We start from the raw sequence: 14,852 nt of genomic DNA, 5'->3' as shown, positions 1-14,852 counted from the left end.
CCTTCTGAATCCTACAGTTCAAATTACCTCCCCCCCCATACACACACTCCAAAGCCAAATCCCACCAAACATTAAAAGAAATAAAACTGATCTTAACAGCAACAACAGTTGGCATTAAAATAAAAATCTGTGTAGTAACCTACAATGAAATGATACCAGTACTTCCAGTTTTCTTTAGGAAAAGCCACTTCTCATATATTGTGGGTCTTTCTTTGCAGTTGCTTGTAGCCATTATCCATTCTTACAAGAAAGAGTTCAGATATAAATTCAACTCCAAGTTACTCTGTTGTGTGAAAAATTATGGGATAGATCCTTCTTGTCACCACTATGGACAATTCCAACTGACATCAACTGACCAATACTTGAATTTACCCAAGCACTTAAACACTCTTGCTTAAGGTAAAGCATGTGCTTAACTGTTCTGTGATATCAGGAACCTAGTTGCAAGCACAGGATCAAGCTCTAACAACTGAATCTGTGTATTCAAAGACTTCATGGCAGGCTGTTTCAAGGAGAAAAAAAAAAGTCCTTCTTAGGCTACAGTAGAACTGGGGCTAAGTAGAAAAACATTCAAAGTATTTGAACACATATCTGAAAAATTATCAAAGTAGTTGGTTGTACACTGCTAGAATCATCATTGTCCCCCAGTCATAAATACAGGGTAAAAACACTATAAATAAATAGAGCAGCTCACTTTCCTTTAGAGAATGAACACATAAATAATATACATTTTGAAACCAAAAAATCATAGTGCAAAAATAAATTATCAAACGGAAGTTGTGAACATTATTGTCCACAATGCTATATAAAACCTGAACCATTTGGAATAAAATTCTTTGCAGTTCACTGAAATAATGCATTAACATTATTATTCCTGCTTCACATTAAACTGCACAGTTTATCCTTTATCCACTAAAAAATAAAAATAAAAAAATTAAAAAACCCTTAAGCTTTTTAAAAGGTTTATGGCAAACAAGATCACTTTTTGTTCTATCACATTTGTTATTAATTTAGCAGTGCAGTGATTGAATAATCATCTCAGAGTTCCAGATGGAAACTATTGAAGTATCCATAAACATCCCTTGCTCTTTATAACTCATTTTCTTTGAAATTCAGGCTTGAAGCATCCTGACACTCAGCTCTGTAAGACATTATTGCAGTTAGATGAAGTTACAAGATACAGTCTACAGGCAGGTACTGTGGGAGACCTCACAGCTCTCCTCCTCACCATCACCGTGACCTGGTACGAGACATGAACGTAAGGACACGTCTGATGCCATTCAAGCGGTCTCTGAGGGACTTCATGGCAAGGAAAGGGAGCTGAGCTCTGTTCTCCAGTGGAAGGACAGCTAGGACCCACCAGCACCAGGCTGGCCCGTTAGGGTTAGCCTGCAGTATAAAGGGAAAAAAAAAAATGAAGTTAGGATACATATAGATAAGGTCTGGCTTTTGAAGATCTCACTTTGAAAACACAGGATCTGGATAGCAATCTAGCAAGCAGGTCATTTCATTGCCAGCCTAATGGCTTGTGATTACAGGTTGGCTTGAAACAAATTACAGCCAAGTTGCACCTTTCCTAAAAATAGGATGTTGAAGGCAGAAAAAAAGATGCATTTCTATTTCTAGCATAAGTTTATAGGTTAGGCCTTCTGGATTTTTTTTTTTTTAATGTGTTTTGTTCTACTGTTATTATTGACCCAGTTCTTTGAGATTCTTGCCTCCCTTCTTCATACTTTATGAAGACTATACTTCATATTTAGCTTCTGTTCTGTTGTGTTATTTTAGGATCCCTACCATTTGCAGACCTCGAACAGGAGTACCAAGTTTCCTCCTGTCTGTTTTCTCTCAGCCATTTAATTGGGGAAGTAGGCAAAAAGGCATTTAGATCTCTTGGGATTAACATGGTCAGTTAAGTTTTCTCAGGAAGTTACAAACATTAAATGCAAGCTTTTTGTCTGCAACTGTGCTACCACTGGTGTATGGCAACATCTCTTAGATATGCAAGATAAATGAAGAGTATTGATATTTTTTCACCTGAAAACACTGTGCTTTCCAGCTTATCAGATGTCCCTGCTATTTCTGTCTCTAAATGTTACATAAGCCACTGATTCTGGATACCTGTGGGTCAGGATCCTTAGCTGGCATTGGACCAAAATGACTGAGAATTCGACTTTTGAGTGCTTGCTTGAGGGAGTTAAACCACGTGTATGCCTGATCATAGACAGAATCATGGAGAACAAGTAATTCAGCATATTCTTGTCCTTGCACCTGACATGAGTAAAGAGAGGGAGAAGGTTACTGTCAGCTCAGTCTGCATGTTGGGAAAGGCACAACATTAATTTTTAGGGTTTCCTAGGACAGGTGAGAGAAAAGAAAAGAAAAGCATGCCAAGAGTTCTGGGATAAATCCTGAAAGTTAGTTTGCTGTACCTCATTCTGCTCCCCAGCTCCCACCCCACCAGTCAAATCCTTCGCTTTCTTACCCTATATTCTAAATCAAAAGATACCTATTTGCAGAACAAGCATTTTCTGGATTGCTATATAAAAACACTTTACATACAACATAGAAGAAAAAATTATACAAAGCTTTTTTAATTAGCAGCTCCTCAAAGTAGACACTTTATCTTCCCATTGTATACCAAAAGAACCCTCATACATCATTCAGAATACTTTGACCATCTACATATATATACACACACCCACACACACTTTAAATAAGAATTAATGTAAATAATTTTGAAGGTGTAGTGGTCCCAATCCTGCTTGTTACTTTAAAGGGAGTTTTCTAATTGGCTTCCATGCAAATGGAGGCAGGTTTCCTCCAACCTCCTTATAGACTGCATTTAGAATTCTGTCTAGAAGAGTGGTAAGATGTCATCCTGGATTCACTTAGTTTTGTGTTCTGCTGAAAACCTCTAAGAAGAACACTCCTCAGTATGTGAGCAGTGTGTGGGCATGTTTGTGGTAACTACTACGCTTTTCATCTTTAACCATGAGCAATTAGTAAATACCCAAATTTGTTATAAATAGAACCAAAAAAAGAACACGATGAGAATGCAAGTGCTTAGAATTTCACGTCATACAGTTTAAATATTTCCAAGTTTACCTTTTGGTCTTCAATGTACTCAATATCTGCTGTATTATAACCATCACGCTGGCTGTGCTGTACCACCTTAAATCTCCTCTTGCCAATGCTGTCTACAACAGAGCGACCATCAGCAAAGAATTCAACATTTCTTATCTCTAGAATGCAGCCATAATCTGCAAACCTATTGAAATCAGAACAAAAGCAAGTAAACAAGTCTTATTCTCTCCACCCTTAGTTCCACAGAACTGCCATACAGCCAGTCTCTACCACAAAGGTATTTACCAGAGTCAGCTCATTTCTATTGTTCATAGTACAGACCTGCTGTAGTTCAGATTATTCCACAATTGTTTTCAAAACTATCAGGAAGATTCAGGCTGTCTAATCTGATTAGCACTAACTGCATGTTTTGGAATACAGGGAACATCTTATGAAATTGAAAGTTGCACAGCTCAGAAGCACATTTTCTCCATGATCCTAATAGGTTCAGTCAATTTGTACAGAACAAGTACAATTCAGAATATTAGAATTACAGATGGAGTATGAAATCTATAAAGAAAAAAGTTTCCACACAATTTCAGCAGACTTTTTGTTGTAGATGTGTATTTTGTGTGCGTCACGCTTTTTATAGGGTATACATACCCTGCAGGAACACACCATAAAAAGAAGAGAGGAAAGCTAAATACAGAGACAGACATTAAGGTCAAATTACCTAAGACTGACTGTAAATGGCTCAATGTAAACACTCAGCCTGTCCTTATGAAGGTGCTGTTGTACTTCTGCAGCCTCCACTATATTCAGAACTGTGAGGATATAAATGTATCCCAATAGCTTAGTTCTTCTCGTAATTTGAAAAAACCCTAAACCATCTTACTGCCTTTTCAATTTGATTTCTTGTGGCAAAGCATTCAACATTTCCAAACTGTAGAAAATACACTTTCGTGTTTTACAAGAGGTCTGCAGCTCAAATTCCTGTACTACACACGAGCTGTGTGTGGTTCAAGAAAAATGGGCAGTTGTATGAGTCAGAATCTAAGTGCTCAAGAGAGAAACGTCAGTCTTCCCAAGGTCTTTAACCAGCACGCTTAGGAAGACAGTTTCACAGATATTGCAGCCATGGACCTTTCTGCAGCTCTCCAAAGAGACTTGCTTCAGCCTCAGTGGTGTACACCCCATGGTGCAGGCATGCTGCTCACTCACCCCTTGACAGGGTCACTGATGCACATCCCAAACTGCCTGGTGCCCGTCTCCATGCACCTGCGGATCATCAGGCGGTAGCAGGGCTCAAAGATGTGCAGAGGGCAGGGCACTGTGGGGTAAGCCATGGTGCAGACAAATATGGGAACACTCTTATTGAGGCTGGAAGGAAGAAAGGACAAAGCAGATACTTTACCAAACCACTGACAAGGTATAAAATACATTTTATGCAATAACATATTATTTAAAACTATACTATCTTTAAATAGAAATGAAAATATATTTAGAATAAAATTCTTAAGGACGCAATTAACTAAAATTATTTTTCCCCTTAATTGACTAGGTATTATGGAAAGTGATATACCACTTACTAGCAGAAGAATTTTTAGTTCTCCTTCCTGGTTTTGCTAGTGCAAGCATTAATCTTTTATTTAGTTTATTTTCCTCAATCTTCTTTCTTCCCTACCCAGTACATTCCAACCCCCAGCCTGTGAGACTACTTCCACCTATTGTCTCACTCTGTGGCTTTCATGGAGGGCTACATTGCTTTATACTTTGTAAAGCAATCTTCTGGATTTCTTCTGCTTCTGTTAATTGTTTAGCATAGCATCCATTTTTATGCTAACTCAAAGCACAATTTCACCCAAACCCTGTTCTCTTTGAAATCACACAATACCAAGAAAGAAGCCCCTTTGTCAGCATCTTCCCTCGTGTTCCACAGCAGCAGGAGCTGTTCACCAGCCAGCAGCAGCAGCATGAAACACTGGATTTTCCATAAATGGATTACGTACTTGGAAAGCTCTGCTATTTCCTCTTCATAAATCTTCCTTCTTTCAGTCAGTTCCTCTGGAAGGTATCTAGCTATTAACTCCTCCATTAGTACTGTTTTACAGTATTTCCTCATGGCCAAGCACTGCAGTAAAAACACACACAAGCAGTTACTGATACTGTCTAGCATTTCATGTGCATGGTGCCTATGCATGAGGTAGACATCTGTTATCTCCATTTTTTTATGTCTGTAGAAAATCAGAATGATCTTTTAAGCTTGCACTGCCACTGAAGAGCTGTTTATTCCCTATCTTGTAAAATCACCTACAGATTTTTTAAGTCCAGGTCTGGCCCTAAGGTTTGAACAGAGGAGATTATCCATACTTTGTAAGTCACAAAAGCATTCTAAAAATCACATTCTTATGTTATGTAATATTTCTTTTTGAGTTAGGAAATATCAGGTTTCTGAAGGTTCTACTTGATCCTATCCTGTGCCCTTGTGTTTATGCTGAGAAAATCTGAGCATCATTACCTCCGAGAGCCCTTCCTTGCACAGGGGACATTTTGGGTTGTGATCCAGGCATCTCTCAAGACATTTGAGACAGAAGGTGTGTCCACAAGGTGTAGTGACAGGTTCATAGAAGAGCCTAGATTGGAAAATCCAAAACCAAAAAGACAACAATATCGTGTACCAAAGTAAAAGATGCCACCAAACAAAGCTATATTCATTCACTAATTAACTACTGACTACCCCAGGGACAACGCTGTTCAAGGAACAACTCAATTTCTTCAACCAGCTTTTGTATTTACTCAGCTTACAGACCTTTTTATTGCCACCTAACATGAAAGGCAGCCCATGAACTCTCATTTCGGTGAACGCGACAGAGAATATTGTCATTAACTTCCCACAAGCCAGGATGTAATTCTCCTCTCTGAGTGACAAGCAGAAGCAGAAGTTGGACCATCTGACTTTTTGTAATTAAATTGAGCAATACTTGCACAACTATTACTGTGGAAGTCATGTGATTACTTGTGTGTAGGGCTAAGCACAAAATAGCTATCTGCAGTAATGGACCACAGAAGTGATTGCAATAAACTGTTATTGTCAACTCTTAACATGGGCTTGGAAAGCAGTTTTGTTGAAACAGACAGTTTTTAACCTTCAAATGACTGCTTTTCTGGAAAATAACTGACATTAGGTTCATGTTTCATCTAGAAAAATATTCAAATACATAAACCCAGGTCTTCGAAGTATCACAGTATCTAATCTTTACCCATTTTCAAGTGCTCCTGTGACATTCATTTTCATGTAAGAATTTTTTTAACTTATTCTGATTACATGGTATTGCAAAGTGATGCTTTCTTAGCTTAAGGAGATGTAAATAATACAGAAAGTTTTGATTTTTTTGTAAATAGAAAACATTCAAAACTAGAAATTGCTTGGCATATACTATATTTTACAACACACTATCTAAGCATTTTAAGGCATCAAACAGTCTAATTATAATTTCAGTGAATTAATAAGTTTACCTTAAAATATTACAGCTTATCAACAGTACACTAAGTTCTATTATACATGTGGAAATCCCAAACATGTAAACCCACACCTACCACCATCTTTAGCAAGGTGAGTGTATTTAAGAACATAATTGGCTCTTAACAAGATTGCCATAGCCAGTTTATGAAATGTCATTACTTACTATAAATATTGACATTTAAACAAGGGAACACATGAAGTAGTATCTAAAATACCACACCTATTTTATTGCAGCTTTACGCTATAACTGAAAATCCTCATTAATTGTTTAATGAGCAGAACTCTCGCTGCACCAAGGCTATCTTATTGCTTTAAGCTATGTAAGTTACTGAATTCTGCAATATATTTCAGTAAGGACTGGTTTGCATATGTAATTATTTAGCAGGGACCTTCTTAATCTGAAATATTAGCAAGAAATTCCTGGTAAAAATGCCTGATTCTGCTCTAGCTCTCACAAAAGCCAGCAGCAGCTTTTTTGTGACAACTCTGAGGGGACCTGGACCAGGCCTCATGACTTGCAGAAAGCAACACTATAAACCAAGATTTCCCAGGACATAATCTGATGCTATTGTAGCAGCAGAAACTAAATATTCACTCCTGATGAGTAATGCTCATTTCTCTCCACTCTGTTGCTTTGACTATTACTTTTTATTTTCTGCTTGCAGCTGGAGCAAATGCAGATCAATAACGTTTTGGCCACTCCAGACAAATAGGTTAATAACAGCTCCTGCAGTTAATTGTGAACAGGTCAGTAGGTTACTAGGTAATTAGTCCAAAGTATCTCAGGATCCAAATCCTTAAAATACTTCTGAAGACTGTAGCAGGAAGTAATTATAAAGAGTCTGTGTTAACAGCGAGAAAAAGATCTTGTGGCAGCTTCCCTCAGCCTTCACTGCTGCAGTGATGTTACAAAGCTAAAACCCTTCCATACTCATTGCCTGAGTTTGTGATTGCCATTACAAAATCAGCATCACCACTCTCTATACTGTAAGGGCATCAACAATCCAATTCAGCTAATTCCTTTACAAATGCATTGTAGTCTGGCTGTTTCTGATTTAACACTGAGGACAAGGAAGTAAGGCTAATTAATTTTATTTTAAAAATCTGAAAAATGCTTTGTGGACATAATGATTGTAAACATGCAAACTCAAAACCAGCTAAGGCTAATTGTGTGGCTTTCTGTTAGAGAAAAGTTTTGCTCTTAGCAGCACCAAGTGTTTTGACAGCTGTATAAACTTTTAGAGCACGTTTCAGCTGTAGGCAGATGGAGGGAGAAGGGGCAGATCTTATTTTTTCTAAGCAAAAGCAAATCAAACAACACAGCAGTTGTTTCCCCAAAGGTTTCAGTTTGTATGAAAATTGAAGCTCCACCCCCTACATAGAAACAAAACCAAATCCAGATTTCTTAAAGCACAGGCCTTCAGAAATAAATCCATGAAGAGGCTATCTGCTATTTAAGAATTTTAAACATGTTGCAAAACTAGCCCCTACATACATCCTGGATAAATCCGGGTAATTAAAATGACAAACCTAAGCAATACTCTCTGCAGAGGTCAAGACCCCTGTGAAACACCATCCCAATATTTCCTTCAAAGTCAGTAACAAAACCCCACATACATATTTGCCAAAGTTAAGCAAGAAGTAAAATAGATGTAGTTGAGAACTCCTAATTTTATCAAGTCATTGAATAGTTGTTGCTTAACTGGAGGAAAAGCTCAAATGGAGGGATGGCTTTAGTAAACTAAGGAACACATCTCTAAGCAATAGAGTAAAAACATGCTCCTTTGCTTGCAAGATCCTCCTATTGCAATAGCAGCAACACAGTATTTTGACATGCCAGCTTGGAATATCCACTGGATGTGCTCTCTTTAGCTATTCTGTTGTTACTATATAATATTATACATAGCTCTACAAATTCCAAAGGACAGGCTGTGGGTTTGTGCACTGTGTGTGTCAGTGGGTGGGTGTAAGTGGTGAGAGACAATTATCTTTCAGATACCTTCACTAACACACATGACCTGACCCTCATGTGCTCTTTCCCAAACAATCGCTAGCCTAGAGCATACCTAAAAGCTCCTATTCATCAACAGTGCTCAGAACCAAATGTCTAGAAATGTATCACTGGAGTAACAATTACGATAAAAATTAAATTCAAGGCTGAGGAGAAAAATAAGTACCAAGCAAGCTAGAATGCCTCTAGATCATAAAAGAGAAAGATACTCAGCTTAAAAGCTAAAGATATCTATGGGAAAACAATGGATACCTCATACACAGGGAGCAGTCCAAATCTGATGGATCCACAAATTCAAATGGAATATGTTCTCCAGTACTATTTCCCTTGGTATCAACTGTATCTATCAGCGACAAAAAACATATTATAATGTAATTGAACAGAACTATGTGAACACAATGGTATTCCATACACCTACAAGCAGCATGTGGTATTTAAATGTGTACTGTATATACTTGCAAGTTACTGAACCATTAAGCATCGTTACAGTAATTTCTATGCAAAGCATCAAATTCAGCCTTGGCACAAATCAGCATACCTCCCCTTAATTTTGGTGACACTATACCCACTTAGAGAGGGTTGAATTTAGCTGTGCATTAACAATTAATGTCAAAACATTTTTTATTAGTGTTGGAAGTCTAAAGTGAGACAAGTTGTTCTGTCATATTATTGTAAATGCATCCCAGAGCACGAAGACAAGGCCAGATATCATGAGCAAACAGAATTCATGCTTTTAAGCAAGCTATTTTTAATTGATCCACAAAGTGCTAAGACCATGCACGACATTGGTGTGTTCCTTAAGACATTCAGAGCTCTCCTGATAAACTTTAAGCCAACCTTCTTAGCCCCCTTTTCAGACTTTTTTTTTTAAAACATACTAGAAAGATTTAACATCATACCCTGATTAAACTAAAGAGAAAATATAAAGTGTAATTTGGACCCTTCTAAGCTGTATAAAAGCAAAATTTCCTCAGATTGCATGCCATTGAACTTATCCTGTGCATAATTAAACATACCTTTCTTCATCAGTTTGCAGGGTACCTCAGCATCTCGCACCTCCTCTGGGCAGCACTTCCTTTTCAGGAGGCTGCACTTCTCAGAAATGGGAAGGGCAGACTCTGGCACAGAGGTGAGTTTGTTCTCCTCCTCTGAGCAGTCCTTTTTGCTCTCTGTAATTTGTACAGATTTCCTCAAACTACCAGAAGTAGTTACATTTGGTTCCTCTTGAATGGGAAAATCCTTTTTCTGTTCCACATTGACCTGTGTGAAGAGAGGACTTACGTTAGATCCATCTTCCAACAACACAAAGGGCTTTGTAGGTCAAGAAGCAACAGTTTGAGAACTGCTGTGTCAGGGCCTGATTGTAATGAAAAAAACCAAACTATTCCCTCACCCCAACCAGCGCTGCCATGGCACTGAATATTTTCTGCATTTATTAGAGGTTCTACAGCTTGGCCATGAAACCTGATTCAGGCAGGAATGTGGCTAGATATTAGTTAAATACGATGTTATCACTTAACCTATGGAAAAATGCTTATTGTTTACATCATGATGATGGCACCAACCATCAAAACCACCAAAACAGTGCGAGTTTGTTTTAAGAAAGCAGATTAAACACAATTTTTAACAGCGAAAATGCACAGAGCTTCCTTTAGCAAGGTAGATTTCTTTTGCAAAGGATAAAACAATCAGCCTTCATCCTGCTATGGCCACAGGAAAACCTGTGAGCAGCCACTGCACGGGACATCACCTATCAACTTGTCACATCAACTCCCCAGAGGAACCTGAAAGCAGATACTGTGGGTTGTGATCAGGAGCTGTGGCGATGCGTAACGTGCAGAAAGATGAAGTGAACTGTGCTTCAAATGACTTCATGAGGAGTCAGAAAACAGGATCTCTTGTCAGGATATGCTAACAGCCTTTTCAGAGGGCAACGTCACCGAGTGTTCTCATCGGTCTCAACAGGGCTGCTCCAAATCTACCATTTTTAGTGTTAAGGAATAAGGAGGTTTTCTCCTACATAGACAGCATATGCAGAATCTAACCCCAAGGTGCAGGCTTCCGTGAAGCAGAAGTGGTCCTTAGGAACCCATCCACGGAAACCTCTACAGCCATTTACAAAACTATGGCTGTGAAACCAAACTGATGGAGTAGCTAATGTATCTCATGTGGCCTTACAATAACCTCTAAGCAGTGTACAGAAACTGAGGACAGCATGATTTCATCACTGACATCAGTTACAGTTCAAGCTGAAACCCTAGGTTTTAGCATTTCACAGCTTTTGAGGCTATCTCAATCCACTCTTCAGAGGCCCTTTCCCTATACCAACTACTTGGAAGGGCTAAAGGCTGTTACAGGAACAGAAGCCACTCAACACTGGCATAAAATGTATCAGAACAACAACAGAAGACTTCTATTAAAGAAAAAGAAATCTGATAAAGAGACTTCAGTAAGTCAACATTGATTTGTGTCTACTGAAACTCAGTAAAATTCTGAGAAAATTTATCCTGTCTCCCAGAAATGAAAAGGAGAGTAGGCTTCCCCATGTGAACATAAAACACACAACAAATTAAGAAGCACACATCAGACTTGATCTTTACCTTGAGCAACCTTTGTAGGTTATGGCTGGTGCCTCCAGATCCCACTGAATTTAGGAGATTCCCCTTTAATCTAGAGTGATGTGACAACAGCTGCAGGATATCGGGTAAGTGTTCCTGAGCATTTCCCGGGATGAGTGAAAACAAACTAAGTAGAAGCTGTGATATAAAACAGAATACTTCACTGCTTAGTTCCTTCCTTGCAACCTCCAAATGAAAAAGCAAGTAAGGGAATAGATGAAAGAAGCATCCTTGATTTTGTTAAAACCATTTTAAGAGTCCTTTAGACTCGGATAAGAACAAAAAGTGCAAGAGCTAATGCAATACAGGCCAAACAGACAGCAAGAGACATTTTCAGAGGTAAATAAGCCCATGAAGTTATCAACCATTCTCTGTGATGACACACATGCCTTTGTCCTCTTTATCCTGCAGTTCAGAGCTCACCAGAAATCACTAACATCTTTATAAAATGTTTTTTTTTGCTGCACATCAGAAGCTTTCACTGGAGTTTACTAGTACAGAAAGCACTCATCTCACAGGCTTAATCCAAGTTCAGTTCAGTAAACGTCTCTGATATTGTAAACTGGAGCTATTTTTAATTAACTTGTGTGAGAATAGAAAAAAAACAGTAGGCAGAAGAAAAATGCTATTTCTTCATTTTCTATCAGAAAATAAGTGAATCTGTGTCAAGTAGCAGCTTGCAGCCACTTGTATGGCATAGCTTATCAGATGATTATTTAAGGAAAGAAACAGAACTGAACAGAAGATTCACACTACAAAAACTATTTCAACATAGTACTGAGATGATCCTGCTGATTCCTGAGGAAGTCACATGACAGCTAAGATTTCTTTTTACAGCCAAAAAGGATTCCACAGGATCATGCTACGTCAAAACTAACATGGACAGACAGTTAATACAAGCAGAACATCAGAGCTGCACCCAAAGAATTTGGTAAAATGTAGTATGTCATTGTTATGCAAACAGCCTTGGAAGTGACCCAGTAGAATATTGCATCATGGATGAACTCTGTGTCTGATGAGTGCACGAGTAATTCTTTCAGTCGTAAGAAGCCCAGTTTTCCTCAGAACCCTACTGCTCAGACATTGGGTGTCTTGGATAAGGTTATTTGATCTCAGAATTTAGAAACATATCTGTTTGTCCCTGCTGGCTTTGCTCTAGTGCACAGGAAGTCTCCCAGCATGACTTAGAAGAACAAATCATGACTCAGTGGCAGTGACAGACTGCACGGAACCCTCTGGGACAAAACCAACCAAATAAACCCCCTGAACATCAGTGAAAAAAACTCACAGGAGGTGGAAATCTCAACCATGCACAAAGTAAAAGTTTGATTGCACTGCAGCCATGGAGGTCATACTGTCTCAGATACCTTCATGAACAGTGCTTTACTCCAAGAATTCCTACTGTGCTTTTCAAGAGTCTTACATATTACAGCACGCAGAGACCCCAGAGTTCCCATCCCACCAGTGATGGAGAAAAGCATGCGTGCACTGTCATAAAGGAAAATGCAGTACAAGGGAAATAGAACTATTACATTTTTATTACCATAAGCTATCACTGTGACACTGAGCCTTTTAGCTATGGCAACAAAAGAAGCGGTCAAGTGTCAAAACACTGATTCAAAGGAAATCAGAGATTTAAGGGGTGTGCAAAACCGAGCAGTCTTCACAAAAGCTACTGAGGAATCCACATGCATCTTAGGCTTCTACTGAGAAAAGCCTCGCTGCAGATCCATTTTGGTGCTTATTTAGCATTAAGTACTAGCAACCTTTAAAAACTATTTTAAAACAGCCCTTCTTCTGTTGACTGCCTCCTTCACACACGGATACCCGGCGCAGCACGACTGGAAGAGAGCTGCTGCTCCCAAGTGGAGTTTGAGGGGTGCTGCGTGTGGCACTCTGCTGGTCACTGCCCTGCTACAACATTTCATAGCGACTCCCCCTCTTCTGCACCCTCTCACTGGTAATACATCACCAAGCTGGGAAACAGATCAGAAATTTGAGTACAGAGAGCTGCAATAATCTGCGGGTGGCAATTATTAACAATTCAGCTCTGCTGCAAATCTGCTGATGCTGACACCACGAATAACTATTCCCACATAGTGCCTGCTGCGTATGTTTTCTTGCTACCTCCCTATCTTCGAGTGAGCAATACATGTAACTCAAATTTGAGCAACAGCCTGGATATGTGTCTCCATCCAGCTCTTCACAGTAATGAAGAAGGGGAAAAGGAAAGAAAAATTCTTATCCTCCTTTATGAAAGGCCACTGAAAACAATAATGCTGCTCCAGATGATTTAGGGAACTCACCTTTTGTGCCTCAGACTTGGCTGTCTTGTTCCCAGTGTCTAGAGCAAGGCAGAATAGAAACTCTCTTAAAGCTTCTTCTGTTTTCCCCAGATTAGCTAATGCTTGTCCTTTCCTGAGGTGACCCTGCAATGAAACACATCCATAACTGCAGCTTTTTTTTTTTTTTTGTCATGAAAATGTGAACTTAAACCAAGATGAAAATACAGAAGATCTTTCCAGAGAAGCAGCAGTTAGGGAGAATCACTATACCCATCTCTTATACCCAGATACCACCAGTGTCTGAGTGGTTAACCACAACAGTCCTGAAAACTCTTACAGGCAGAACTGGGAGTCTCTAACTCAAGCAAGTACACTTCTCACAGCACCTGAGCCCAAGTCATCTTGGAGAAAACTACTTCCCCTTCATCAATCTCCTGAAAGTCAGTATGTCCTTATAGAATGAGCAAAGCACAGCATTCAATTTTTAGAGATGTCATGCACTTGAGATTCATCCAGGTCAAAGACAATAGCCTTAGCTCCTCCTCCAAGATTATCACACTCCCCCTTCATCCCAGGAACCTTAAGAATATCATGGTTAAATGTTTTTAAGTCACAGGACTTAAAGCTTCCCTCAGATTCAGCTGTCTGGCCATTGTAACAGTTTTCTAGGGGGTAGTATCAAGGTTTTACAGCAAAGTACAGCTGGAGTCAGAACTTACTTTCAACCAGTACGGCTGCAGCCTGCACGCTGTCTCTGCATCATGCAGTGCATCCTCACAGGCTTTCAGAGTGGAGTTGATCTGGGAACGGTTGCTGTACAGTAAGTGGTCATTTGGAGCTGCAAGAACCAGAAAAATGGGTTGACTGAGGTAAATTAAAAGTTAGCTACGTAAGCATTCTTCATAATTTAAAACTGTTTTTCAAAAACCACATGGTGGTGCTTCCAAGTTGTACAGAGCCACAAAACACTTAGTTTTTAAACAACAACATACTAAATGACATCTGGAAACCTCTTTGGGCAACTCTGGACAAAATGTCAGCTACATATTATATAACTGCAGGGAACATTGTGTAAATAAACGCCCAGACGCTCACACAATAAAGTACCAGCTCCGACTGAGGATCAGACAGCTGACGGGAACATAGAGGAGACACGTAAGGCAGCGAGACCGCGGACATGCCGTAGGGAGGAGTTTCAAAATTTTTAGCATCAAAGTTTTAAAGCGCTACAGAAGGCTCTGTTCGTGGCACAGCTCAACGGAGGAGAACGAGGGACAAGGAGGCGGCTCGGGTGAGGCTCCGGCCGCACGCTTCGCTCTTTCATTTCTCGGGAACTGCGCCCGTCACACCCG

The 14,852-nt window shown here is 39.4% G+C and overlaps 1 protein-coding gene across 1 annotated transcript; it reads right to left on the bottom strand.

The window, feature by feature from the left end:
• Positions 1 to 945: 945 nt before the first annotated feature.
• On the bottom strand, positions 946 to 14,679 carry LONRF3 (LON peptidase N-terminal domain and ring finger 3). The gene is made up of 12 exons (XM_008946473.1): positions 14,598 to 14,679; positions 14,220 to 14,338; positions 13,522 to 13,644; positions 11,198 to 11,353; positions 9,614 to 9,857; positions 8,850 to 8,940; positions 5,582 to 5,696; positions 5,073 to 5,194; positions 4,285 to 4,443; positions 3,106 to 3,268; positions 2,119 to 2,268; positions 946 to 1,389 (listed from the first exon to the last, which is right to left on the bottom strand). Exons 1-12 carry the CDS (start codon positions 14,677 to 14,679, stop codon positions 1,231 to 1,233), a joined length of 1,683 nt encoding a protein of 560 aa, XP_008944721.1. The 3' UTR covers positions 946 to 1,230.
• Positions 14,680 to 14,852: the final 173 nt, after the last annotated feature.

This window comes from Merops nubicus, unplaced genomic scaffold (assembly GCF_000691845.1).
Source record: "Merops nubicus isolate BGI_N331 unplaced genomic scaffold, ASM69184v1 scaffold12868, whole genome shotgun sequence".
Classification (NCBI taxonomy): Eukaryota; Metazoa; Chordata; class Aves; order Coraciiformes; family Meropidae; genus Merops; species Merops nubicus.
Note: the sequence above shows the minus strand (reverse complement) of the source record. Positions and strands in the feature narration are given on the sequence as shown.